Source organism: Prunus avium, chromosome 6 (genome assembly GCF_965620075.1).
Source record: "Prunus avium chromosome 6, drPruAviu1.hap1.1, whole genome shotgun sequence".
Lineage (NCBI taxonomy): Eukaryota > Viridiplantae > Streptophyta > Magnoliopsida > Rosales > Rosaceae > Prunus > Prunus avium.
Genome location: NC_142289.1, coordinates 6575422 through 6602437, shown reverse-complemented (window position 1 = coordinate 6602437; position 27016 = coordinate 6575422). Strand labels below are relative to the sequence as shown.

The following is a 27016-nucleotide window of genomic DNA, read 5'->3' as shown; positions in this document are numbered from 1 at the left end:
GTCAACAAATGGAAGATGTTAGCTCCAGCAACAGTTGACTTGGGTCTGAGCAGGGTGTCCTTTTGAGATTAGGTTGAAAGTATGTGTAGCTTAGATTTTCAAGGCTCTCGTAGAGCTTGCCTAAACAACCAACCATGCCATCCTCAGAGAGGAGCCTAATGACGGTGCCAACATGCAAAGACAGAAAAGAGGAGAAAAAATCAACAACTTCTGTGCTCACTCACTTCAGCAAACAATATTTTTTTGGCTCTTTGTGTCTATTTTTTTTGGAGCTTCAAGCTCACACAAACGTTGGAGGTTGATGCCTTATTGAACTAGTGATGAGGAAGACAAAGGAACTGTACGGCTATATATTCCTTATATAATAATTGTATGCCAATGTCATTTTTGTGTGCCTAATTATAGATGTTAATTGAAGCACTCAAACGTACGTTGCCTTTATTGCAGTGAAACTCAACATTGTGTATCATAGTACAGGGCATTGTGCCAATGAAACTCAACATTGGAACTTGGTCTTCATCAACATGCATCTAGAGCTTGATCTCTATTCTCTTCTCTCACCCTTTGAGGAATTTAGGGAGCCACTTAGCAGACTCTTTGGGAATGCGCGTGAGATTGTTTTTGTAATCGATGTAGTAAAGCCCGAATCTTAAGGTATAGCCATCACCCCATTCATAGTCATCAAACAGAGCCTAGTGGAAATATCCTTTCAAGTTCACTCCATTCTTCATTGCCCTGTTCATCCAGTACAAATGCCTCAGATTATTCAATTCTATGTGGATCCTTCAGTGCAGCATCAAGTCCAAGTTTATTATCCTTTGGCTCAGTAATTCCATTTTCAGTAATGTAGATTATCGGATTCCGATAATTTTTATTCATGAACTCCAACAATTTCTTCACACCTTGTGGATAAATAATGTAGAGGATCGAGTTTCCTTCAGCCTGGGGACCAATAGGATCTCTATTTTTGTTTTCGGTCAGCGTTGAAGCTAAAGGATCGTTGCGGTAGCAAAAGCTCTGTCTTCTGCGGATTCTGAGTAAGGCTCAACATACTGTCCTACAAGACAAATTCCACTTTGTCCACCTTGTTTCTCTTGAAACTTCTCTCTGTAAAGCTCAACAACAGTGGCATGAGCTAGGAGAAGGTTATGGCTCACAATGTAGGGTTCAGTGGCTGAATTGCCGGCACTATGCATGGAAACCCTGCTAAAATAGAACACCTTCCTGGCGCAGCAATTCCATAATCATATCCAAATTTGGCAATGATCAACTGCTCGTTGATTGTGATCCAATTTTTGGCTCTATCTCTGAATGTTGTAAAACAAATTTCAGTGTAAGCCTTGAAATCATCCACAAAAGAACGCTCAAAGGGCCTAAGTACTTGTCTTCCAAACCTTGTGGTAGGTCAAAGTGCAATAAGGTCACATAGGGTGTGATCCCATTCTCGACTAATTCATCAATAAGGCTGTTGTAGTTATCAATCAACCACGTATAGCCGCGCGGCTGTACTGTTTGCGGCATACTCTTTAATATATTATATTTAAAACGTGTAGCCTCTCGGCTGTACTATAAATTGGAATAAAAATTAAAAAAACACGGCGTATAGCCGGGCGGTGATACTATTAATTTAGGAAAAAAAATAAAAAAGGGCGTATAGCCGTACGGCTATACTCTTTTAATATATTATATTCACACAATATAACGGCGCCACTACACTATTAATTTCAAAAGCAATTTATAAAAAACACCAAGTCTAGCCGCGTGGCTATATATACTCATTTAATATAAATCTACACAAACCAGGCCAAATTGTTTGAGTTCAATTCTAAAATATACGCAGTAGCTACATTTGATATGTTGTGAAATTAAAGTTAAAATGCAATCGTAGAGAAACGGCTGCACTCAGATGGCCCTTTGTGTCAATCAAGAGGATATGCTTTGACAATTCATTAGTTTCTTTAGATGTTTTGAATCAGTATATATAGATGAGCTTGATTTCTTCAACCTCCCTCAGTACAAAATTGGCCTCCTTATTTGTTCTGGATCAACGATGAGGCTGAATGATTGTTGCAATGGCGGATGAGTTTTCTTGAGATATAATGAATGAAACCAATAGAATCAATGGACCAAAGTTTACATGATCCAAAGTAATGGAATAGAAATCCGAATCCACAAACCAAAATGAAACCCCAAAAGCTCAATGTCGCTAGAGGACCAAAGTTGAAAAGTTTTTGGTGTTTCTTTCCAAGGAAGACATTGGTAAGAGCGGTATTTGACTCCAATGATGCCTTCACCAACTTCAAACCCTACAAGAGAGAGAAATATACACGTAAGACATTTAGCTCTCTAAATAGATCAACAAGCCACTGATAAGAGTTAGAGAAATATATAGGACATGAAACCTCCTTAACTTGAAGTGCATCAATCCCCTTCACATTGAACTTTTGAAGTACTGCAACACTTGATTAGGTGGTCATTGGCTTCACTTCCAAATTATCCATTATCATGTAAATAACACCACCCTTGACATAGCCTGCCTTAATATTGCTGGAGGTTGCTCCAGTAGGAGCAGATGGAGAAACAAAAGACACCGGGGTGGAAATGTTACATGATCTGCACTGTGGACAAGGGATTCCATAGCTCTCAGAAAGACGGTTACTGCACCTCACACAAATGTAGAACAATTTAGAAAGATTCTAGTCATTGTTGGTCGGCAATGGCAATTGAAGGATATTGGCCGCAGAAATTGTTGTTTTGGGTTTGAGCAGGGTGTCCTCAAGATTGAGTGGCAAGTAGGAGTTGACACTAGGCTTTCGGCACTCTGGTAAAGGTTGCCTAAGCAACCAACCATACCATCAGTTGAGAGGAGCCTAGTAACAGTTGCAACATGCAAAGACAGAAAACTGAAAAAGAGATCAACAACTTCCTTGCTTGCTTCAGCAAACAGAACTTTGTGGCTTTTTGTGTCAATCAGAAGCTTCAAAGTCACGCTAGCATTGTTGGTGGTAGCCATTGAGGGGATATTAAGGATAGACCTTCAAAATTGTTGAAAAATGGCAACGGTGAACGGATCAAGAAGGTGGAGGGTCACCTTGGACTCTGCACATCATCAGTGGACCACAAAGCAACTCTACATATACAAATCTGTCATTACCTATACATATGGAATAAAATGTACAGATTAGTGAATAAATATGTATTTAATTCCACTAGAAAACGGTAATCTTAAATAGGTTCGAAAAATCGGCCTAGGCGCTAGGCAGGAGGACACCGCCGCAATTTCACCCTAATCCTTAGGGGTAGACGCCAGGGAGTTAGGCGGCTCCTGGGCGCCCGCCTAGGCCGCTCTAGGCGGCCCTAGGAGGCCTAGGCGGCTCTAGGCGGGTCTGGGCGGGCGTTTTGCCGTTGAGACGTGGACGAAGGGCGGTTGAAGCGCGCAGGATCCGCTGCTTGTTAGGAAGTAAGATGGAGAGAGAGAGAGATCGAGACATAGAGGAAGGAGAAGGCGACGCTAGGAAGAAGAAGATATCTGACCTAATTTTTAATATAATTAATGGGTTGGGTTGTGTAAAATGGCCTTAAACATTGTATTAAAATGGGCCTTTTTTTTTTTTTTTTTTTTTTTGTGTCAATCAGAAGCTTCAAACTCACACTAGCGCTGTTGGTGGTAGCCATTGAGGGGACATTAAGGACAGAGAAGAAGGAGCATGTGCTTAAGCCTTCAAAGACCTACTTTATAAGCTTCATAAAAGAAGTATCCTAAACTCAAAATTATTCAAAAATGGCAATGGTGAATGGATCAAGAAGGTGGAGGGTCACCTTAGAGACTCTGCATCATCAGTCGACCACAAAGCAACTCTACATATACAAATCTGTCATTACCTATACAAAGGTAATATAATCTACGGATGAGCGAATAAATATGTATTTATTTCCACTAGTTGGCATTCATTAACTAAACCAACAGCCATATTTACAATTCGTTTTGTTTTGTATTTGCTTTGTCATATTAGTTGTATTGTATCTTCAGACTTCACTAGTTTAGAGGCCTAAGACAGTGAAAAAGTCAACTAATAGGTCTATGCTCCCTTCAGCAAACAGAATTTTGTGGCTTTTTTACATGGACTAGGAGTTTCACCTTATTTTTTGTGATTGCCATTGATGACGCCAAGAAGACTGATCCATAATTACATGGATGAGTTTATTCTTTGGAAATGGATGATGAACTTCATAGATCAAGTAAGAGGAGAGAAATTTGATAGGTAAAGAGAGAGAAGATACTAGAACATGTAATTTTGTCACATGTTCGCAAGAGTATGGATTAATCTGGTGTGAAAAAATAGGAGGAGCTGTAATGCAAGGCATCAAAAAGTTTTTATAAGCTTGCAAACTGCCACTTCAGAAACAAAACTACATCTACATTTGATGTGTTTAGAAATTGAAGTAAGAATTTGTGTGACATGACAAGGGTTTGAGTTGCAAGGTGTCCGTGTTAGTTAACCATAGGTTTCATGCAAATGTTAACCGCCAACATGCAAAGACAGAAGAGTGAAAAGAAAGTCAACAACCTATTTGCTTGCTTGTAACTCTTTGTGCAAAGAGGACAGAGAAGGACGACATGTGTATAATATGTCTAAAAAGCCTTAGAAAGACAAGCCTTAGAAACCATCAACAGCAATTCAAACTGAATCAATGGTACAAAAGCCTAAGAACTCATAAAACTGCCCAGTTGGTCTCCTGCCAACTGGTTGAGATTTGATCATGCCGAAAAGAAACGAAGAAATGGAGCCCAAAACATAAAATCAACAGAAAAACAAAAAACAAAACAGTGCAAATGCCTTAGAGAATCAGTGCTTCATAAAGTCCACATTTATCCTTGCGGAGTAGTGTAGATGAGCAAGTTTACTTCAGCCACACTATCGGTTCTCCTTGTTCATTTTTGTATCAACGACGGTGCAAAAGGATCATTGGGATAGCGGATTGGTTTCCTTGGACTTGTTGGGTCGTTTTTACCATATCTTGTGGTATAATATTTGTTTCCAATAAGATCAGAGGGCCAAAGTTGAAATAATCCAATGTAAGCCAATATAGTCAATGTCAATCCACAAACTAAAATGAACCTCCAAAAGCTCAATTTCTTTAGAGGACCAAAGCTGAAACCTTCATGCACTTTATTACCAAGGAAAACATTTGTAAGAGCGGTTTTTGACTCCAACGATGCCTTCACCAACTTCAAGCCCCTGAGAAGCAAAAGCACAAACAAAATATGTAGTATCAATCAATAGATACAGATAGAGAACATTATGTATTGTAAACAAAACAAATTTTAAAAAAAAAGATCAAACCTCCTCAATGTCAAGATCAACCACCTTCAAAAGCATCAACCGTCTTAAAGTTCAACGTTTTAAGCAATGTGATACTTGATACAGTAGACATAGGCTTCACTTCCAAATCATCCATTATCATGTACATAACGTCACTCTTGACGTATCCTCCCTTAATATTGCCGCACGTCACTCCAGTAGGTTCTGGTGGAGGAGCAACATAAAACACCTGGGTGGATATTTTGAGTGAAATGCACGTTGGACACGTTGTTACAGGACTATCAGAAATATGGCGCTTGCAATTTACACAGAGGTAGAACCGTTTAGGCGCATTCAAGTCATTGTTGGCTGGCAATTGAAGGATGTTAGCGCCAGAAATTGTTGTCTTGGGTTTCAGCAGGGAGTCTTTGTTAAGATTGTGTTGCATGTATGTGTCACTGAGATTTTTGAGGCTCTCGTAAAGTTTGCCTAAGCAACCAACCATGCCACCATTAGAGAGGAGGAGCCTAGTCACAGTTGCAAAATGCAAGGACAGAAGAGTGAAGAGAAAATCCACAACTTCCTTGCTTGCTTCAGCAAACAGAACTTTGTTGCTTTTTGTGTCAATCAGGAGCTTCAAACTCACAGTAGCGCTGTTGGTGGTAGCCATTCACGCAATATTGAGGACAGAGGACAAGGGCAGCATATGCTTAAGCGTTTAAAAAAAGACCCATTTATAGGCTTAGAAAGAAGTCCTAAATTTCAAAAAAAATCAAAAATGGAATGGTGAATGGATCATGAAGTGGGAGGGTCACCTTGAACCCTGCATCAGTCGACCACAAAGCCAACTCTACAGGTACAAATCTGTCACTACCTATATGTAGGGAATATAGTTTACAGATGAGTCAATAAATGTGTCTTTATTACCAATATAACATTTCCATCAACTAAGCTACATTTCCAATTTCTTTTTGTCATCTCAAGGGTCGCCTTATAGTTGCTGCTGGTGAAGCAATATACATCTTGTGGGACTATAGTTCCTCTGCAGCGTGGACAAATAGCTTAGGGTTGTCTGAGACATACCAGCAACTGGTTGCACAACAGAACTGTTCAGCGGGCCTTTGGATCATCGGTGGTCAAAATTGAAGGACATTAGCTCCAGCAGAAAGTGTCGTAGGTTTCAGCAAGGCCTCGTCCTTGTTAGTAGCGGGTTGTAGTATGTGTCACTGAGATTTTCAATGCTCTTGTAAAGTTTGACTAGCTTCCACCCATGATGTCATCCTTGTTAGAGAAGAGTTTAGTGGCAATGCCTAGAGGCAAAAGACAAGACTAAAAAGCAAATCCACAAAAGTGCTTTCCCCCCTTCAGCAAACAGAACTTTGTGGCCTTTTTACATCTACTTATATTTTGGCGATTGCCATTGATGCCGTCAAGAAGACGGATCAATAATATTATTTGAAAAGCCTGAAGTGAACTGGTCGTGAATATCGGTTGATGGATAATATATTTACCCCACAACTAGGATTGTTGTTTTTATCTCATTAATTATCATCCTCTGTTTCAGGATTTATCTTCAATAATTACATGATTAATAGATCATTATAAGGCTGCTTTTGAAGATGAGAATTCCTTATTCACAAATGATAATCCGTATAGAAGAGAACAGCTAGCTGGGTTATAAGATTTATTTCATTCATATGACTGGGTTTTAGATCTTGGACTGACTAAACATGGATCTTAATAGCTCAATTTAAATATAAATTGTATTGATCATATCCATTCACGCATCCTAAACCAGACAAAACTGATTAATCAAATATTCTCCCTGATTTAGATGAGAGTGCTCAATGGAATCAAATTGTTACAACTTACAACCATTTTCACTTATCATTCTTTTTAAGTTGGGAATGCTATTAAAATCTAAGCATGCGTACATCATGAGAGAGAGAGAGAGAGAGAGAGAGAGAGAGAGAGAGCATTAAGAATGGAACGTTTAATATAAATTGCTTGGCCTGAAAAGGCATTCAGGAATTGGTCCTTGTAAAGATGACATCAAGGAAAATATTATGAAGCATTTTCAAATGGAACTTTTTCCAAGACAATGTTAGCATTTCTCAATTCATTTACCTCAACTCTTCTATATTACTTGGTTTCGGTTTTGATGATTTGCTAGCAGTATCAGACACTACCATCCAATCAAAATTCACTTCTAATTGGGGATTTTTAATATAAATGGAGACATTAATAAACTTTTCAAGGGGCACCTACTGCAGCTGGCCCAAAATAATAGCAAATAAGGTCTGGTTCCATATAGCAAGTGATTCAGCAACTTCAAAGATAAAAAGTGCATAAGCAAAAACATGCTTAAATGCAGGAGATGGAACAAAATCAAGTGAAATGGCCTAAGGTTGCATGCACCCTGTTAGTTAGTATTTCAGTACGAGATCATCAGACTAGGAAGGTTGACACACTAGTGACCTGCCACATGACTGAAAACAGTGTAATCCTAATTCCACTCCAACCAAAAGCTCATTATCTTTCAATTTGGAACCAACTTAAGTCAGTTCCGGTACACCAAGAGGTACCCTTCCAGAATGTGGCATCTAGGGGTAGGCGCCAGGGAGTTAGGCGGCGCCTGGGCGCCCGCCTAGGCGGTTCTAGGAGGGTCTGGGTGGGTGTTTTGCCGTTGAGGCTTAGATGAAGGGCGATTGAAGCGCGCAGGATCCGCTGCTTGTTAGGAAGAGAGAGAGAGAGAGAGAGAGAGAGAGGAAGAAGAAGGCGACGCTGGGAAGAAGAAGATATCTGACCTAATTTTTAATATAACTAACGGGTTGGGTTTTGTAAAATGGCCTTAAACATTGTATCAAAAGGCCTAGGTACTTGTCTTCCAGACCTTGTGGTAGGTCAAAATGCAATAAGGCCGTTGTAGTGATCAATTAACCAAGTATAGCCGCCCGGCTATACTACTAATTTAGGAAAAAAAATAAAAAAAGGAAACACGGACTCTTTTAATATAGGGTTATTCGCAGCAATGGTCCCTCAACTATACCCATAGTTACACTTTGGTCCATCAATTCAATTATTAGTTGCGGGGGTCACTCAACTCTGTGCTTCGTTGCACCAGTAGTCATTCTGTCAAGTTCTGTTAAATTTTCTGTCAAAAGTTAGGGTAAATTCGGAAATTCATTCACAACCCTCCCTATCCTCCTCAACTTCAAAATTTGTAAATTTGGAAATTCAAATTGAATATCAAATAATAAAAATTCCTACGGATCTCTCAACAAAAAAAATAAAAAAATAAAAAAATAAAAAAATAAAAAAATAAAAAAATAAAAATTCCCACGGCTCTGCTACACAAAACTTCAAAACCCTAACCCACCAACCCCTCTTCCCTCTCAACCTCTCGATGGTTTGCAAACTGACGGCAAACTGAGTCTAAGAAAGATTCCTCTTGTGCCGAACCTATGGTTCAACCTTCCATTCTTGTTTGCTCTCTCGGGGAGGTCCAAAGATTCATCATTTCAGCACTTACCCTTTTTCGTTTTTGTTTCAAAAGTCTACAAATTTTAGCACGCATAAGTCAGATTTAGTGGCTCTTGCAAAAGGGTTGGGTTTTAAATTGGTGTATTTGAATTGGGTTCGAAGATTATGGAAGACCGATGTGATTTAGGAGAAGGGTTGGTCTCGATACCCAGATCGGATTCAAAGGTTGGTTCTTTTTTCTTGCGCTTATCTTTTGGGTTGTTTTAGATTGTTGGGGAGAAGCAGGTGAGTGCTGAATTCGATACCCAGAAGCAGGGGAGATGCCTCTGAATCTTCCAATCGCAGAGGAGATGCCTCCGAATCTTCTTCCATCGTTGCCAATTCAGACACACAACGGAAACAAAATCACGAACCAGACGCTGTTTACTGGTTAAAATGCGAGATCTTGAATTTGCTTGCTGGTCTGAAAATATTCTTGTTGCTGTGCGGCTTCTTTTTAATTGAATTTTTTGGTGTCAGCAAGGATTTGGTTTGCAGCAATGGAGGGTTGTGGAGGAAGGTCTGTCAAAGCTCTGGTTTTGATGGTTCTTCTTCAATTTCAAGAATCGGGTCTGCTTCAATCCTTGATGGGTTTGATGAATTTGGTTGCTTTTCGAAGATTCCGAGCTGAAACCAGTAAGAATCATAGAGCTCCATTACTTCGTCTGCTTCCATCAATGGCGTCGTGGCGGCTAAAGAAATCGAGAACAATTTTCGTTTGCGTTTGTGGTGCAAGTATTTGTCGTGGATGGCTTTATAGATGCTTACACCTTCCTAAAAACGAATAGAAAAATCAAAATATAAAAACAGAGAAATTGATGGATGTTTATGGTTGATGGTTTACAGTGAGTGCTGGGTTGGGTGGCGAGTTTGGTACAAGGGAGGAGAAGCAATTGAGTTGTCTTTCTCTTTTCTTTTTTCTGCCCAGATTTTGGTACAAGAGAGGAGAAGCAAGGATTGGGTTGCGACAATGGAGGGTTGTGGATGAATTTCCTAATTTACCCTCATTTTTAACAGAAAATTTAACAGATTTGACGAAAGGACTATTGGTGCAACATAGCACTTAGTTGAGTGACCCCCGCAACTAATAATTGAATTGATGGACCAAAGTGTAACTACGGGTATAATTGAGGGACCATTGCTGCGAATAACCCTTTAATATATTATGGTTAATTACTGTAGGTGAACTATGGCCCCAGTTGCAATTGGGTCCGTGATCTAATTTTTGTGCCAATTACATCCTTTAATTAGACAATTAGTTGCAATTAGGTCCTACCGTCCAATTCTATCAATTTATCCGTTAAAATGAGGGGTAAAAGCGTCCTTTTGGGTTAAATAAATAATAATAATAAATAATATACAGTTTGTAAAACTGAAAAGAAAAACTAAAAAAACTAAAAATTAATAATAATAATAAAATAAGTAAATAAACTTAAAAATAACAAATCCAAATCCAAATTCCTTTCTCTCTCAGCTCTTCCTCTCTCTCTCCCTCTCTCCTGCAACCCATTCCCCCTCCTCCTTAGTCCACCCCCTCAAAACCCAAATCCAAACCCAACCTGCAACCCACCCCCCATCTTCCAACCCGCAGAACCCAGAACCCACCCGCAACCCCATCCGCTCAAGCTCTCCTCCTCCACTGCCGCCATAACAGCGGCGGCGCCCTTGGCTCCAGAATGAACGCCGTGGCCAAATCCAACGTCATCAGCTTCTGCACCTCCTTTGGGTTATTAATTTCCAATTGCAATTACAGGTTTTTTTTTTCACCTTCCTCTCTCTCTCTCTCTCTCTCTCTCTCTCTCTCTCTCTCGATAGACTTGGTGCGGATGGATATGTATCTATGCATTTGTATTTCAGTTGTTATTATGATTTACTCTTGCTGGTTCTGTGTGAAACTTGAGTTGCAAAGACTTGCCTAGTTTCTAGCTTTACTGAAATTGTAAACAAAAAGAGACGAGAAAAATTAGATAAGGAGGATATTTTAGAACGCAAAGATTCAGATAATTCATCAAGTTTAAACAAATCGACAAAAATCATCAAGAAATTGATAGATCCTAAAACAAGATTGATGCCGATAGATTGACAAAAATCCTCAAGAAACTGATAAACCCAGAAACACAATTTTTGGAACCAAATGACAAAGTTAAAACTTGAAAAAGAACAGAGCCCAATAATTCATCAAATCTATTGTTCTAGCCATTAGAACACAAAATGGCAGAAAGGTCATCAAATTTAAACAGATTTTAAACAAAACAATACTAGAAAACACAAATCAATGATTCAGACAATTAATTTAACGAAATGAACTTTAAACTTGAACAAAAACAGAGCCCCAAAAAACCATGTTTATGCCAGAATATTGGCAAAGTACAGTGATTGTTCAATTTCCAAATTTCTACATTTCTAAAACCCAGCTAGAAAGATCATAACTTGAAAAAGAACAAATTCCCAAGATACGTTTACAATTAATACCCAAATCTGGGAGCTGAAACTGATATGGGGAGGGGAGGTATCGGGCTCTTTGTGTTAAACAGAGTCTGCGGCTTTTTTTTTTTTTTTTTTTTTTAAACGTGAGACAAAACGACGTGGTTTTGGCCTTTTTTTTTATAAATAAAAACATTAGTAGAACGACGTCGTTTTGACGTCGAGGAAAAAAAACAAGAAGAGGAAGCGCGCTGGAGAAGCAGATTGTGGCTCTTTGGGGACTTTCATCAAACACTTTGCAGGGGTCAATTTTCTCCCCTTCCATGGCAGATTTCAGAGATTGCAGGGGTCACTTGACCACCCTTGCTCCTCTGTAGATCCGTCCCTGCCATCACCACTCATTATTCCATGAGTTTATTGGTGTGGCCTTGATGAAGAGGGTGGTGTGGCCTTGGCAACGAAGACGAAGATGACGAATCTAGTGTGGGGCTCGTCGGATCTGGAGAGAGGGAGGTTGGCTAGTGTTGGGGTGGGGTTGGGTTTTATATTTTATGGGGTAAAGGGGTGGGGCTGGATCTATGATTGAGGTGGGAATGGGTGTCGGGTTTGGAGAAAATGATAGATGAGAAAATGAAATTACCTCTTCCAAATTTGGCATGATGTAGGATTTGCCTCATATTTGGATCGAAAGATCTATACTCTTTCCTTGATTGATGTACAAAATTTAATAGCCACTATTTTCTTCAATTAATTAATCAATGGCTATTTTATATACATGAACTGAGCAGAGGAGAAAGAAAAACATTTGATAGGTAGGTGGTGGTTTGGAGACAGAGCGAAAGAGAGGGAGAGACAGCGAAAGAGAGAGGGAGAGACAGAGTGAAAGGACTCTTTTACCCCTCACTTTGACAGATAAATTGACAGAGTTGGACGGTAGGACCCAATTGCAACTAATTGTCTACTTAAAGGATGTAATTGGCACAAAAATTAGTTCACGGACCCAATTGCAACTAGGGCCATAGTTCACGGACATCTACAGTAATTAACCCAATATATTATATTTAAACAGTATAGCCTCTCGGCTGTACTATTAATTGGAATAAAAATTAAAAAAAACCACTGCGTATAGCCGGTCGGCTATACTATTAATTTAGGAAAAAATAAAAAAGGGCGTATAGCCGCACGGCTATACTATTTTAATATATTATATTCACACAGTATAACGGCGCCGCTACACTATTAATTTCAAAAGGAATTTAAAAAAACACCGAGTCTAGCCGCCTGGCTATACTCATTTAATATAAATCTACACAAACCAGGCCAAATTGTTTGAGTTTAATTCTAAAATATACACGGTAGCTACATTTGATATGTTGTGAAATTAAAGTTAAAATGCAATTGTAGAGAAATGGCTGCACTCAGATGGCCCCTTGTGTCAATCAGGAGGATAGACTTCGACAATTCAACAGTTTCTTTAGATGTTTTTTTTTTTTGGTGAAAAGTTTCTTTAGATGTTTTGAATCAGTATATATAGATGAGCTTGATTTCTTCGACCTCCCTCAGTACAAAATTGGCCTCCTTATTTGTTTTGGATCAACGATAAAGCTGAATGATTGTTGCGAAGACGGATGAGTTTTCTGTTGGCCACCAACTAAAAAATAAAAACTCCACCAACCAAAAAATAAATAAAAACTCCACCAACCAAGTGTCATACTGTTGGCCACTCTAAGACTTGGTAAGATCAACGGCAAAAAAAGTTGGCAAATACCATATCAACGGCTCAGATCTCCCCCTTCCATCTGATGCGAGATATTATCCAGGACTAGTGGAGCACTACTAACCAGTCGGAAAATAAAATAATAAAATAAAAAGAAGAAGTAAAAAGCCCGCTTTCGTCCCTTATCAAACGGTCGTCAACGGTGACGTTTTGCATTCTCTAGACAACAACCATCTGATTTTGTAATAAAATAAAATCATTTCTGATTCTCTCCCGCTCTTTCCTATATAAAGAGCGCAAAGAGGCTTTTCACTGTTCTCGATCACTCTTCTGTCTACTTCACTCTCGCTCCCGAGAAATTGAGAATGACGGACGATATTCGTTTCTTTAAGCTGAACACCGGAGCTAAGATCCCTTCCGTAGGGTTAGGGACCTGGCAGTCAAGCCCTGGCCTCGTCGGCGACGCCGTCGACGCCGCCATCAAGGTCTTTCTCTTTCCCTTACTTTGTTCAATTTTCTCTGAAATAGAAAAGAAAAACTATGGAAATGTTTCCGGAAATGGCTTAAGGCTTTGTTTGGTTACCAGGAAATGAGATCTAGATTTGAATGTTTTTGTGCTTTTCCCAAACGGGGAAATCAAACCTCTTTAGATTGCCTGTTTGATTCGGTAAACTTAGCACTCGACTAAAAATGTGGTTATACTAATTGCAGGCAGGATATCGGCATATTGATTGTGCTCAACTCTATGCCAATGAGAAGGAGGTAATTTATAGTTGTTTGTTTTTTTTTGTATACTAAATTAGTTATCGAAAAATTTACTGTAGTTGTAGTTTTCATTTCATTATTGCTGTCCATCTTTTTTTTTTCTTTTTTTTTTAATAATCCCTTTATGAATTTGTGCATGTTGAAAATTGCTCTCAGTAACTCCTACCATAATGGTTTAATTGTCAAGTTCATCTTTAGGTTTTCAATTGTAGATAAAAATGTAAATCGTTTATGTTTCCACCATTCTTTCAAGATGTTTAAGTTGTTACCCGAATATGGTTTGATAAAGATGCTGTTTCTGTTTCTCGTAGATTGGTTCTGTTCTGAAGAAGCTATTTGAAGATGGTGTGGTGAAGCGTGAGGATTTGTGGATTACTTCCAAACTCTGGTTCGTTCTAACTTATAAATTTAATTCAAATTTAATTGAGTAGTGACATATCATTAGGAATTGCATAAGTAATAATTTATGCTAAAGTGATGGTGCTGCCAACCTTGTTTGGTTGTTCATCCACAGGTGTACTGATCATGCACCAGAAGATGTACCAGAGGCATTGGACAGGACTTTGAGAGACTTGCAGCTCGATTATGTTGACTTGTATCTTGTATGTATTACCTGTTCAGAGCTTCTCAAGTTTTGTCTCTTAGAGTTTGGTACCATAGTGTATGTATTATCGGATCTTTCACAGTGGTTCAGTATACATAAATCTGTGCCATGCCTAGTTCAGGGTATAATCTGCAATTTTTTTTTTAAAGAAAAAATTTACATACAGCAGAGGGTCTTTTAAACGAATGGGATGGCAATTTGTTTGCCATCTTTTAATACATAAGTTACTTTTGAATTCATTGATCCCTTTCAGTCTGGTTATGTTTCCTGGAATTTGCTATAACTTATCAAGTTAAAATCATGGATAATTAGCCTCGTTGTCTTAAATTAGTTATAGCATATGGGCATTATTCAGTTGTAACTAATGAGCCTGCTGAAAATTTGAAGATACACTGGCCAGCCCGGATGAAGAAGGGGTCAGTAGGTTTTAAGCATGAAAACCTTATTGACCCAGATATCCCTGCAACTTGGAGAGCAATGGAATCACTCTATGATTCGGGCAAGGCTAGAGCTATTGGTGTGAGCAATTTCTCTACAAAGAAGCTGTCAGATTTGCTGGATATTGCACGTGTTCTTCCTGCAGTTGACCAAGTGGAGTGTCATCCTTCATGGCAGCAGGCCAAGCTGCGTTCTTTCTGTAAATCCAAGGGAGTTCACCTTTCGGTGAGTACGCAAATACTGAATTACATTGCCTGTGTATTGAGTAGTGACAACTCACCTGTCTGTAATTGGACGAAATTTTAATTTAAGCATGTTTATATTTTTCTTTCAGGGATATTCACCACTGGGTTCTCCTGGAACAACATGGATTAAAAGCGAAGTCCTTAAGAATCCAATTCTTCTCAGTGTTGCAGAGAAATTAGGCAAAACTCCTGCACAAGTTGCTCTTCGATGGGGACTGCAAATGGGTCATAGTGTTCTTCCTAAGAGTACTAATGAAGCAAGGATCAAGGAGAACCTTGATGTCCTTGGCTGGTCTATCCCAGAGGACTTGTTTCCCAAGTTTTCTGAAATTGAGCAGGTAAGTTTTTACTGGAATTGATCCTCTATTCTCCTTGCAATCAGTACCCTGATGTCTTTGTATGGTCAGTTGTGCCATAACACCATTAAACACATTCCAACATTATATTATTAATGTGATCGTTGTTAAAAATTTCTGGACATCACTTGTGTTCTTCCATGTATGATTCTTCAAATGGGCGTTTCTTTCTGGGCCTGGGGATTACGTCTTGAGATTTCATCGTGTTGATGATGTTGATACAAGCACTGATGTCATGCAGTCTTTTCTCCTAACTACATTGATTTCCAATTGTGCAGGCAAGGCTGATCAGAGGGGGCTCATATGTTCATGATACTTTTGGTCCCTACAGGAGCATAGAGGAGTTCTGGGATGGTGAAATCTAGAAAATCGCATGAATGTTTTTGTGGAAGAGAGTCTAGGAGCATTTGTTATGTGAAAAATTGAACTTTTATGATTTGTATGGATCGTTTATGTCCTAAAAAGCGATTTGCTTGATTATGGTACTTGCACATCTCCGTGTTTTGTTTACATAAAGAATACTACCACCTCTTACTACTGTACCCATAAATCTTTGTTTGAAATTGTTGTTCTGGTTGGCAGAGAGATTGCAAATTACGAATAAAATATGCACGTGTTTTATTTGGCAAAATTTTTGCAAGTTAAAACTGAAGAGTTCGGCCACTATATAATATTTTTATTCAATAATATGTGAAAATTATGTGTATAATACGTGAATGTTGTCTGTATTAATGACAATTGTAAAAAACACATGTATTAAACATGAAAAATATATAAGTATTGTACGTTAGTTTTTTTTTTTTTTTTTTAAATGTATGTTATCGAGTCTTTAACATGTTACATGTATATGGAAAACGGAAGTATTATTAAAAAATATATATATATATATAATACAAGTATTAAATGGGAGAAATGAAAAATTCTTTACACGGGTAATAACTCTGGAAAAGTAAAAAAGCAAAAGGGAACAATAGAGACTTTGGCCTAATAGTAATGGATAATGCTCTAAACTATACTTATCCATAAACAAAAATAAGGGAAATTTTAAATAAATAAAAAAAACAAAGGACCCTAGTGTAGTTAAAGAGTATATTAGGCTATTACCCGAGTCTATTGTTACCTTTTAAAAGAAATAGTATAGCCGCGCAGCTATACTCGGTTTTTCTTTTTTTTAATAAAAGAAACGGCTATACTCGGTTTTTTCTAATTTTTTGAAAAGAAATCGTATGGCCGTGCGGCTGTACTCGGTTTTTTACAATTTTTTTGAAGAAATCGTATCGCAGCACGGCTATATTATGGTTTTAAATTTTTTAAAAAGAAATAGTATAGCCACGAGACTATACTCGGTTTCTTTCCTAATTTTTCAAAAATAAATAGTATATTTGCGCAGCGATACTAGGTTTTTTTAACTTTTTAAAAATAGTATAGCCTACTTGGTTTTTAAATTTTTGGATTCGTCGTAACAATGGTCCCTCAACTATACCCCAAATTACACTTTGGTCACTCAATTCAAATATTAGTTGCAGAGGTCACTCAATTAGGTGTTTTGTTGCACCGTTAGTCCTGCCGTCAAGTCTCTCTAATGGTAGGGACTAATGGTGCAACACAACACCTACTTGAGTGACCAAAATGTAACTCCGAGTATAGTTGAGGGATCATTGCTACAAATAATCTTAAATGAAAAGTCACATTTGCCCATCAATAATCTAAGAGATGCTTGTCTAGTCTTCATTTTAAACATAAAAAGTAACAAACTTGACGGTAGGACTAACGGTGCAACAAAACACTTAATTAAGTGACCTCTGCAACTAATATTTGAGTTGAGTGACCAAAGTGTAACTTGGGGTATAATTGAGGGACCATTGCTGCGAATAACCCTAAATTTTTTAAAAGAAATAGTATAGCCGCCCGGCTATCCTTGGTTTATTCCAAGCTAGAGATAGTATAGCCGTGCGGCTATAATGCTTCAAAAAAACATTTTAACGAAATATTATAGCCGCCCGGCTATACCCGTTCTTTTTTATTTTTTTAACGAAATCGTATAGCCGCCCGGCTATACCCGTTCTTTTTTATATTTTCACACAGAATTCGTATAGCCGCACGGCTATACTCGGTTTTTTAATTTTGGATTATTCTCAGCAATGGTCCCTCAACTATACCCCAAGTTACACTTTGGTCGCTCAACTCAAATATTAGTTGCAGAAGTCACTCAATTAGGTGTTTTGTTGCACCGTTAATCCTACCATCAAGTCTCTCTAACGGTAGGGACTAATGGTGCAACATAACACCTAATTGAGTGACCAAAATGTAACTCCGAGTATAGTTGAGGGATCATTGCTACAAATAATCTTAATTGAAAAGTCACATTTGCCCATCAATAATCTAAGAGATGCTCGTCACGTCATCATTTTAAACAGAAAAAGTAACAGAGTTGACGGTATGACTAACGGTGCAACAAAACACCTAATTGAGTGACCTCTGCAACTAATATTTGAGTTGAGTGACTAAAGTGTAACTTGGGGTATAGTTGAGGAACCATTGCTGCGAATAACCCTTTAATTTTTTTTTAAAGAAATAGTATAGCCGTCCGGCCTTTCTAGGTTTTCCCAAATTTTTTAAAAGAAATATTATAGCCCAGCGGCTATACCCGGTTTCGTTCCCTTTTTTTAAAAGAAGGGTTATTCGTAGCAATGGTCCCTCAACTATACCCGTAGTTACACTTTGGTCCATTAATTCAATTATTAGTTGCGGGGGTCACTCAACTAGGTGCTATGTTGCACCAGTAGTCCCTCCGTCAAACTCTGTTAAATTTTCTGTCAAAAGTGAGGGTAAGTTTGGAAATTCATCCACAACCCCTCCCTCTCCTCCACAACAATCCCTTTCTCTCTCTCTTTCTCTCTCTGAGCGAACTTAAAATTTGCAACCCCATTGGTGTAGAACAAAAGAAACCCTCTGCACGCCTAGCGGCTAGGCGGGCTAAATTCACGATTAGCAGCTGTGGAAGCAACTGTGTGAGCCCACCATCTGAGATTGTCTTTCATGTCAATTTCATTGCCCAACGCAGGAAACCTCCAATTCATCAATGGCTTCTCTCTCTTTCTTTGATCCCTCACCTTCCAAGCTTCAGAAAGGTAAGACCTTGGAATTGTAGACTCGTCAAAGACCTCATCTTGGCCGTCCTTCTTCCCCAATCTTTGTTGCCCAGGAATGATCGAAGCCAAGTTTGAATCTTCTTTGTCTTCCTCTAAGAAAACAAAACCAAGATCCATAAACCCATTTAGCTCTTCAAATTCAAGGTCTGTCAAGCTCTTGCTCTCACCCTTCTTCTTCTTCCTCCTCCGTCTCGTAATCTTCTTTGGCGACTCTTCGACATGTCTCTGTATTGGGGTTTCAACTTCTGTGGCTTCCTTGCCAGAGAGAATGGTGAAGAGCTTTGGTCTGTGGAGGACTGAGTCTGGTGAGGGAGTGGAGCTCAATTTTTCGCTCATGGACCTAGTACGGAGGAGGGTCGGGATGCGTAAAAGCTCTGGTTTTGATGGTTCTTCTTCAATTTCAAGAACCGGGTCTGCTTCAATCCTTGATGGGTTTGATGAATTTGGTTGCTTTTCGAAGATTCCGAGCTGAAACCAGTAAGAATCATATAGCTCCATTACTTCGTCTGCTTCCATCAATGGCGTCGTGGCAGCTAAAGAAATTGAGAACAATTTTCGTTTGCGTTTGTGGTGCAAGTATTTGCCGTGGATGGCTTTATAGATGCTTACACCTTCCTAAAAACGAATAGAAAAATCAAAATATAAAAACAGAGAAATTGATGGATGTTTATGGTTGATGGTTTACAGTGAGTGCTGGGTTGGGGTGGGAGGAAGGATTGGGTGGCGAGTTTGGTACAAGGGAGGAGAAGCAATTGAGTTGTCTTTCTCTTTTCTTTTTTCTGCCCAGATTTTGGTATAAGAGAGGAGAAGCAAGGATTGGGTTGCGACAATGGAGGGTTGTGGATGAATTTCCGAATTTACCCTCATTTTTGACAGAAAATTTAACAGAGTTTGACGGAGGGACTACTGGTGCAACATAGCACCTAGTTGAGTGACCCCCGCAACTAATAATTGAATTGATGGACCAAAGTGTAACTACGGGTATAGTTGAGGGACCATTGCTGCGAATAACCCTTAAAAGAAATATTATAGCTATGCTTTAAATAATATAATAAATTAAAGGAGTACAGCCGCACGGCTAGACTATTTATTTATAATAAAAAAAGGAACCGCCGTTTTTCATTGCTGCCTGCCTCACTCTGTCTACTTCTTCACCCTCGCTCTGAGAGATTGATAATGGCGGACGATACTCGTTCGTTTGAGTTGAACACCGGAGCCAGGATCCCTTCGTTAGGGTTAGGGACCTGGCAATCAAGCCCTGGCCTTGTCGGCGACGCCGTCGCCACCGCTGTTAAGGTCTTCATCGTTGATCACTCCCCGCTTCGAATTTTGTGTAATCTGTACCGTTGATTTGGTAGACTTAGCATCTAACACTCAGCTGAAAAGTGGGGTTCTACTAATTGCAGGGAGGATATCGCCATATTGATTGTGCTCAACGCTGTGGCAATGAGAAGGAGGTAATTGCAGTTGCCTTTTGCTAAATTATTAAATAAATTTGAAGTTTTATATCATTTCCCTTCATTAAAGTTGAAGTTTTAATTTTGCTTTTACCCTTTTATTTTACAATACTTGTATGAAAAAGAAAATAATTTTTGTGTTTGGCTCATTTGTTTTAAGATGCCAAGTAGTTACTACGATTTAAATGTGACAAAGATTTGGTTTTTATTTCTTGTAGATTGGTTTGGTTCTGAAGAAGCTGTTTGAAGACGGTGTGGTGAAGCGCGAGGATTTGTGGATCACCTCCAAACTCTGGTTTGTTTCAATTTCAATGAGGCAATACAATGAGTTATAATTGATCATGCCAAAGTGATGGTGCCGTGAGCCTTGTCCTGTTATGCTTTGGCCTTAAATATTTTAGCTTAGAGTCTTCTACATTTTGTACTTTCTAAAAGCAAGCTGGTTCGCAGGTGTACCGATCATGCGCCAGAAGATGTGTTAGAGGCATTGGACAGGACTTTGCGAGACTTGCAGCTTGATTATGTTGACTTGTATCTTGTAAGTATTACCTGTTCAAAGCTCATTCTCCAGTTATGCTTGTTAGAATTTGGTGCAAGAGAGTACGAAATACCAGAGCTTTCAAAGGGGATCATTATAAATAAAGTAGTGATTGCCTAGTTGAAGGTGAAATCTGCACTTTTTTTCAGAAGTTCACTAAAATAGAGTCCTTTAGAAGACTGGAATTACATTCTTTTTGCCATCTTTGTGCTTGTTGATAGGAATTACTTCCAAAATTCCCGATCCCTTTAAGTCTGGCTATGTTGCCTTCATCTAGCTATTAAGGTCCGAATTGTGGGTAATTAGCATCATCGTCTTGAATTTGTTAATACCATTTTGTTGGGGTAATTACTCAGCTATAACTAATGACCTATTGAAAATTTGAAGATGCACTGGCCAGTTCGTTTGAAAAAGGGGTCAGTAAGTTTTGCTCCTGAAAACCTTGTTGAACCAGATATCCCTTGCAGTTGGAGAGCAATGGAAACTCTCTATGATTCGGGTAAGGCTCGAGCTATTGGTGTGAGCAATTTTTCAACAAAGAAGCTCTCTGACTTGCTGGACGTGGCACGTGTTCCTCCTGCTGTTGTCCAAGTGGAATGTCATCCTTCATGGCAGCAAGCCAAGCTGCATTCTTTCTGCAAATCCAAGGGAGTTCACGTTTCAGTGAGTATGCAAATATTGAATTACATTTCCTACATCGATTTTCTTATTTGGTTGAAATAGTTGTGTATAACTGGGCAAGAATTTACTTTCCTTAGCAGCTGAGATAGCTAGAAATTAAATAATTGCTATGTATTTTTCTTTTAGGGCTATTCACCACTGGGTTCTCCTGGCACAACATGGATCAAAGGTGATGTCCTTCAGAATCCGATTCTTCACATGGTCGCAGAGAAACTAAAGAAAACTCCTGCACAAGTTGCTCTTCGATGGGGACTGCAAATGGGTCATAGTGCTCTTCCTAAGAGTACTAATGAAGCAAGGATCAAGGAGAACTCTGACGTCTTTGGCTGGTCTATCCCGGAGGACTTGTTAGCTAAGCTTTCGGAGATTGAGCAGGCAAGTGGTTACTGATGTTCCTTTATTCCCCTTGCCAAGATCTTATTATCGTCAGCTGTCAAAATCTTGAAACACAGTCCACTATTATTACATGTGAATGCTGCTAAAACTTTCTAGAATCACTTAAGAGGTGTTCTTCCTTGGGATGAATCTTCAAGCTGGGGTTCTCTTGGGGAGGTTTTGGGATTAGGTCCAGTGATTTTGTTACAAGAACTTGTCTTTTTTGTGTTTACTCCTAACCTACTGCATTGGTTTTCAACTGTGCAGGCAAGACTGGTCAGAGGGACGAACTTTGTTCATGATACTTTTGGTCCCTACAGGAGTGTTGAGGAGTTGTGGGATGGTGAAATTTAGAGTCAGATGAGTGCTTCTATGGAAGAAATTTGGAGCATTTTTTTCTTTTTTCTATTTTTAAAAATAGTGAGATTGGATATTTATGGTTTGCATGATCATCATGACCCAGATATTTTGGTATTGTCTAACGTTTTGCTTCAGTTATCGAACTCTGGCGGGTGCAACCCATATCGCCTTAGCCGACTGTCCTAACCCACATATGCCCTAACCCACATATGCATTGGGTCACCTTGTTTATAAGAAATAAAATCAGACAGATCAGCCCATTATCTACATTTTCCCAATTTCCTTAAACCTTAATCCTTTTTGGTTTTCTGCGAGCCTCTAGTTTCTTCTTCTAAATTTCTTCCTTTAGATAGATTTGTACAAATTAATATTTTTATCAAAAGCAGTTATTTTATGGAGAATAATTTTAAGCTCATTTGGGCTCTTTGTACAACCTCAAGCCTCCTCCACCCAGTTGGGCCCATTTCTAACTCGCGCCGTGGTTGCTACGCCATAGCCCAACAATACACTGCAATTTCCCTCCCTAAAACCCCTAGCAAAGCACAAAACCCTGTTGCAGTTGCAAAACCCTAAACCCTTCCTCAGCCATAGCCGGACCTCAAATGGCTCTGTTCTCGATGCTTCGCAGGCCGACCTACTCTGCACTGGCTCTCGCCGCACGCGCTGTCGGATCAGCAAGGACCTTTCACCGCGCAATCTCCACCGTCCCTACTTTCAGCGGTGATCACAGCCCGAGAAGCTCTTTTCCAACTCGGCGATTCTCTACGGCCACCGCCACCGCCTCTGAACTGATCGGCAATGAAAGCCTGATCGGAGGCCTGGAGTCTGAGATCAAGTGTGCCCAAGAGCGTAAAATCAAAATTCCCGTCAGTATCTAATTCTAGTTTCCATTTCTTTTTCTCCCAGAATTCTTTGCTTAATACTTAATGCTGTTCTTTACTGTAAATTTGCATGCTTTTTTCATTTTTAATCGGTTGTTCAATGAAACAAGTTTGACCCATTTAGTAATTCAGTAGTTGATAATTTGGGTTTTGTTTGATTTCACACTTTAGGAGGTCCCAGATGAGTTTCCTTTTGAAATAATAGACATTCCTGGAGAAAAAACTATTCTACTGAAAAGACAATTCCAATGCGAAACCATCCAAGTGGTTGTTGATGCTCCTCATGTTTTTCCTGCGGACGAAGACAGCGACGAGTACGAGAATGACGACCCTGGCATTCCAATGGTTGTGAGTATTTCCAAAGAAAATGGGATGCAATTGGAGTTTGGTGTCACTGGTTTCGAAGAAGAGGTTTCGATTGATAGCTTGTCGATCGTCCATCCCGATCATTCTCCAGAACAGTTTCCGTATGATGGGCCTGAATTTCAGTAAGCTTGTCTTAATGAACCGTACTTTTGTTTTCATCTCTTATATATTAGTTCTGTTTGTTTTCTGATGTGATTTGGTTTTCAACAGTGAGTTGGATGAGTGCTTGCAGAATGCTTTTTACAAGTATCTCGAGGCTCGAGGGATCCAGTTCAGCATGACTATCTTCTTGACTGATTACATGAGGAAGAAAGACAACAAAGAGTACCTGCTTTGGTTGAAGAACCTCAAGGGTTATATTGAGCAGTGAGCAAAACACAGCTGTTTTCAATGGTGGGGGAAGGATAGTGAGGTTGTGCCTCCTTTTGACCATTCGTTGTCTGGAGCTGTATTAGTTTGAGAACAACATATTATTTATACTAGCAGTAAAATAACCAGTTTAGGTATAGTAAATTGGAACCATGAAGCATTGTAAGACAATGCTTAATTATTTTGAGATCCCTGTTAGGGCCTAAATAGTTTAGAACTAGTTCAAATATTGTCTTCTAATGATTAATCAGTGTGGTGGGTTTTTCCCCCCTTTTTAAGAATATTAACGCTACAGTTCCATTTCTTGGTAAGATATGATTTGGAATCTTCGTGAATTCATCGATCGAATTGATCGAACACTACAATTCTATTTCTATTCCTGATGCCTGATGGAATTGAATCCCATTTCTTTGTTGGTCTTCCCATGAAGATATTTGGAGGTAGTGCTATTTGGCAGGTTGAATTTGTACTTGTAAGCAAGCCTCACTTGAAATATAAGAAAAATGAGAAGAAGAAAAAATGAACCTCAATTGAAATAGTTCAAATAATCTGGCAGTCATGGGCATGGCCTAACGTATAGAATGTGAACCTCCTCCTTGACATGCTGGGCACAGCAGGTTGCATGAGTTCTTAACACTAAATCATCTGAGTGTTGGTCCTCCTGAGGTACCAAATACCAATGCACCACATCCACATGCCGCTTTGTAGTTTGCTGACAATGCAACGTGCATTTTTCTTCTTGTAATTTGATCTTCTTTTTTTTTTTTAATAATAATAATTTTGTGGTTTGGGAGTAGTGGAAGATCCAACTTTTCTGCCGTGAAAGTCTGGCTTAACACATATAGCTCATGAATCAAGTTCCGAGAAAATTTTGGACATCGAAAAACTGGTAAGCCAATGAATTAATAATACATTGCTGAACTGCATCCAACAAACTCTTTGCATCTCTGACGTTTTTCCCCAACATTTCATCCAAATAGGTAATATCTTCTTCAGTTCATCAACCATCTAGAATCTGAAATTCATATTCAGTCAATTCACTGAATTTAAATGTACAGGTTACAATGGTATACTGCTTTTTTTTTTTCTTCTAATGAAACAAGCTAATCTGCTGCTTCATCTTGTTTCGGTTGACGCGAACCCTATCAGTTCGTAGAATATGCATAACGAAAAAAACCCTGGAACCTTACATTTTGATCTAAACACGGGAGCTAAGATTCCATCTGTTGGCCTTGGAACATGGAAGGCTGAACCGGGTGTGGTCGGCCAAGCTGTCACCGCTGCTGTCAAGGTTCATTTTCTCAATGTCTAGTTTTGGTTCTTTTAAAGCCTCCTGTTTTGGGGAAGAAAAAAATTATGCTCAAAATATTGTTCATGGTTATGCAGAATGGCTACAGGCATATTGACTGTGCATCAATCTACGGAAACGAAAAAGAGGTAATATACTATCATTTTTTGTGCGTGTGTGTGTATATTTTTAATTCCTCTTTACCATGCTCATGATGCAGGTAGGGGTGGCATTGAAAGAGTTATTTTCCACTGGGGTGGTGCAGCGTAGTGAACTCTTTATCACATCAAAGCTGTGGTATGTGTTCATTCTCTTTTCTTTTTTTTTTCAAATTGAGTCTCATGTTGCTGAACAACTAAGAAACTGATAGAATTTGATCTGAGCTTAGAGACGAGGTTTGGCTGAGCAGTGTGTCCTTAGAAGATTATGTTGCTTCTTTCTTCCGACTATTTGTGGCATTCTACAGGTGCAGCGACCATGCCCCTGCGGATGTCTCCAAGGCACTGAGCAAGACCTTAGAAGACCTGCAGCTTGACTACATTGATCTATATCTTGTATGCATCTAGTTCTTTCATAAGCAAAGCTTGAGGTTTTGTTAGACTAAGATTTTTTCTGCCTGCATCCGGAACTGTAATATAATGAAGAAATTGGAATGGTTTTGGGAAACGACCTTGTACAGATACACTGGCCACTTCGTACAAAGCCAGGCTCAGAGGGTTTGGCTCCGGAAAACATGGCTCCATTGTGCCTTTCAGAGACATGGAATGCAATGGAGGGCCTGTATGCATCTGGTCAGGCACGCGCGATCGGGGTGAGCAACTTCTCGTCTAAGAAGCTGCAAGACCTCCTTGCTTATGCAAAAGTTCCACCTGCAGTAAACCAAGTGGAGTGCCACCCTGTGTGGCAACAACCTGCTCTTCACAATTTGTGCAAATCTGCTGGTGTTCATCTATCGGTAACCTCGAACTTCAACAACTTTAATCTTCAGGGGCACTAAGGCTATATAGCTTGAGCTTGTTTATATCATTTAATAGCAAACTCTTTCCTTTCAGGCATATTCTCCTCTGGGTTCTCCAGGTTCGTGGGTGAAGGGGGAGGTCCTGAAGGAACCAATATTGAATGAAATCGCTGAAAAACTTAAGAAGTCGCCTGCGCAAGTATGTCTTCGTTGGGGTATTCAGAGTGGACAAAGTGTCCTTCCAAAGAGCGTAAATGAAAATAGGATCAAGGAAAATCTTAGTTTATTTGACTGGTCCATTCCCCCAGACCTCTTCTCAAAAATTTCAGGCATCCACCAGGTATGTTATAATACATGCCTGAAAAAACATATTTACAATCACACATATTATCGCATAAAAATTGTTTACTGACATTTACTTGCTTCTCTGTTATGCAGCAAAGGCTCCTCCGGGGTGATTTTGCAATCCACGAGACAGCTAGTCCTTATAAAAGCCTTCAAGAACTGTGGGATGGTGAAATATGAGACGATGATCAAGCCCTCTTTTATTCAATTTGATTCAGAGAAGTTTGTCGATTTTCATGCGTTCTCTGCCACATTTTAGAGGGAAGAAATTGTATTCTTGTGTTTTTAGCTTTCTTAAATAGTATGAATGAACCTTGTAAGATAACTGTCTGCTTTTATAATTCAAATCATTCACATCATATTCCCACACTCTCCTATACTATGGAAACCTTTGGCTGATAACTAGTTTTTCCACATTTAGTCCGATGCAATTACATGCACCTCAATTATGTCAAAAACATTGAGCAACCTGAGCTCCAATTATTCTACTTGAACTCTCATTCAGTCATTTGTCCAATGTATGAATTTTTATGAAACATATCATCTCGAGTGGGACTTGAAATGACAGATTGAGAAAAGCTTAAAATGTTATTTGTTAGGGCAGCCGAAAACACTAAATGTGTAAGTTGTTAGTCAATGGCTCCTCCTACATGTGGAGAGGCAAAAAATTGCTGACAGAGAGCTATATAACAAGCTAACAAAACCCACAATTTTATTTTTTTTAGTTAGTAATTTAATTCAGAATGCCCTGAAGTTAAACCCTTTCTTAGTCTTAGATCAGACAAACACGAAAGAAAGAGATAAATGACTAGTGGGAGGTCGAGAGAAACAGTCACATTAATTCTATACATCTCTTAATTTGAATTTTTTTT

The 27016-nt window shown here is 39.1% G+C and overlaps 5 protein-coding genes, 1 long non-coding RNA gene and 2 pseudogenes across 7 annotated transcripts; 4 read left to right on the top strand and 4 right to left on the bottom strand.

Annotated features, from left to right (window-relative positions):
• Positions 1 to 497: 497 nt before the first annotated feature.
• LOC110763231 (uncharacterized) lies at positions 498 to 5973 on the bottom strand (annotated as a pseudogene).
• On the bottom strand, positions 990 to 1521 carry LOC110763230 (beta-glucosidase 32 pseudogene; annotated as a pseudogene).
• LOC148293554 (uncharacterized) lies at positions 1911 to 3349 on the bottom strand. The gene is made up of 2 exons (XR_015836593.1): positions 2412 to 3349; positions 1911 to 2306 (listed from the first exon to the last, which is right to left on the bottom strand). It is a non-coding gene; the product is annotated as an uncharacterized LOC148293554 (long non-coding RNA).
• A 7254-nt stretch (positions 5974 to 13227) lies between the features above and the next one.
• LOC110763233 (NADPH-dependent aldo-keto reductase, chloroplastic) lies at positions 13228 to 16005 on the top strand. The gene is made up of 7 exons (XM_021965988.2): positions 13228 to 13451; positions 13678 to 13728; positions 14043 to 14119; positions 14246 to 14333; positions 14723 to 14998; positions 15108 to 15356; positions 15653 to 16005. Exons 1-7 carry the CDS (start codon positions 13332 to 13334, stop codon positions 15737 to 15739), a joined length of 948 nt encoding a protein of 315 aa, XP_021821680.1. The 5' UTR covers positions 13228 to 13331; the 3' UTR covers positions 15740 to 16005.
• Positions 16006 to 18277: 2272 nt separating this feature from the next.
• LOC110763232 (uncharacterized) lies at positions 18278 to 19325 on the bottom strand. Its single transcript, XM_021965986.2, has one exon. The coding sequence runs from the start codon at positions 19040 to 19042 to the stop codon at positions 18335 to 18337; it is 708 nt and encodes a 235-aa protein (XP_021821678.2). The 5' UTR covers positions 19043 to 19325; the 3' UTR covers positions 18278 to 18334.
• A 328-nt stretch (positions 19326 to 19653) lies between these two features.
• LOC110763228 (NADPH-dependent aldo-keto reductase, chloroplastic) lies at positions 19654 to 22206 on the top strand. Its single transcript, XM_021965983.2, has 7 exons — positions 19654 to 19822; positions 19933 to 19983; positions 20202 to 20278; positions 20434 to 20521; positions 20909 to 21184; positions 21329 to 21577; positions 21845 to 22206. Exons 1-7 carry the CDS (start codon positions 19703 to 19705, stop codon positions 21929 to 21931), a joined length of 948 nt encoding a protein of 315 aa, XP_021821675.2. The 5' UTR covers positions 19654 to 19702; the 3' UTR covers positions 21932 to 22206.
• On the top strand, positions 22138 to 23880 carry LOC110763229 (uncharacterized protein At2g39795, mitochondrial). The gene is made up of 3 exons (XM_021965984.2): positions 22138 to 22803; positions 22990 to 23306; positions 23395 to 23880. The coding sequence occupies exons 1-3, from the start codon at positions 22540 to 22542 to the stop codon at positions 23552 to 23554; spliced, it is 741 nt and encodes a 246-aa protein (XP_021821676.1). The 5' UTR covers positions 22138 to 22539; the 3' UTR covers positions 23555 to 23880.
• A 471-nt stretch (positions 23881 to 24351) lies between these two features.
• Positions 24352 to 26530, top strand: LOC110763227 (NADPH-dependent aldo-keto reductase, chloroplastic-like). 2 transcript variants are annotated; one of them, XM_021965982.2, is made up of 8 exons: positions 24352 to 24442; positions 24703 to 24844; positions 24940 to 24990; positions 25062 to 25138; positions 25308 to 25395; positions 25521 to 25796; positions 25894 to 26139; positions 26238 to 26530. In XM_021965982.2, the coding sequence occupies exons 2-8, from the start codon at positions 24713 to 24715 to the stop codon at positions 26322 to 26324; spliced, it is 957 nt and encodes a 318-aa protein (XP_021821674.2). In that variant the 5' UTR covers positions 24352 to 24442; positions 24703 to 24712; the 3' UTR covers positions 26325 to 26530. The 2 variants fall into 2 exon arrangements, with proteins under 2 accessions (XP_021821674.2, XP_021821673.2); XM_021965981.2 differs by having other exon boundaries at positions 24358 to 24533.
• Positions 26531 to 27016: the final 486 nt, after the last annotated feature.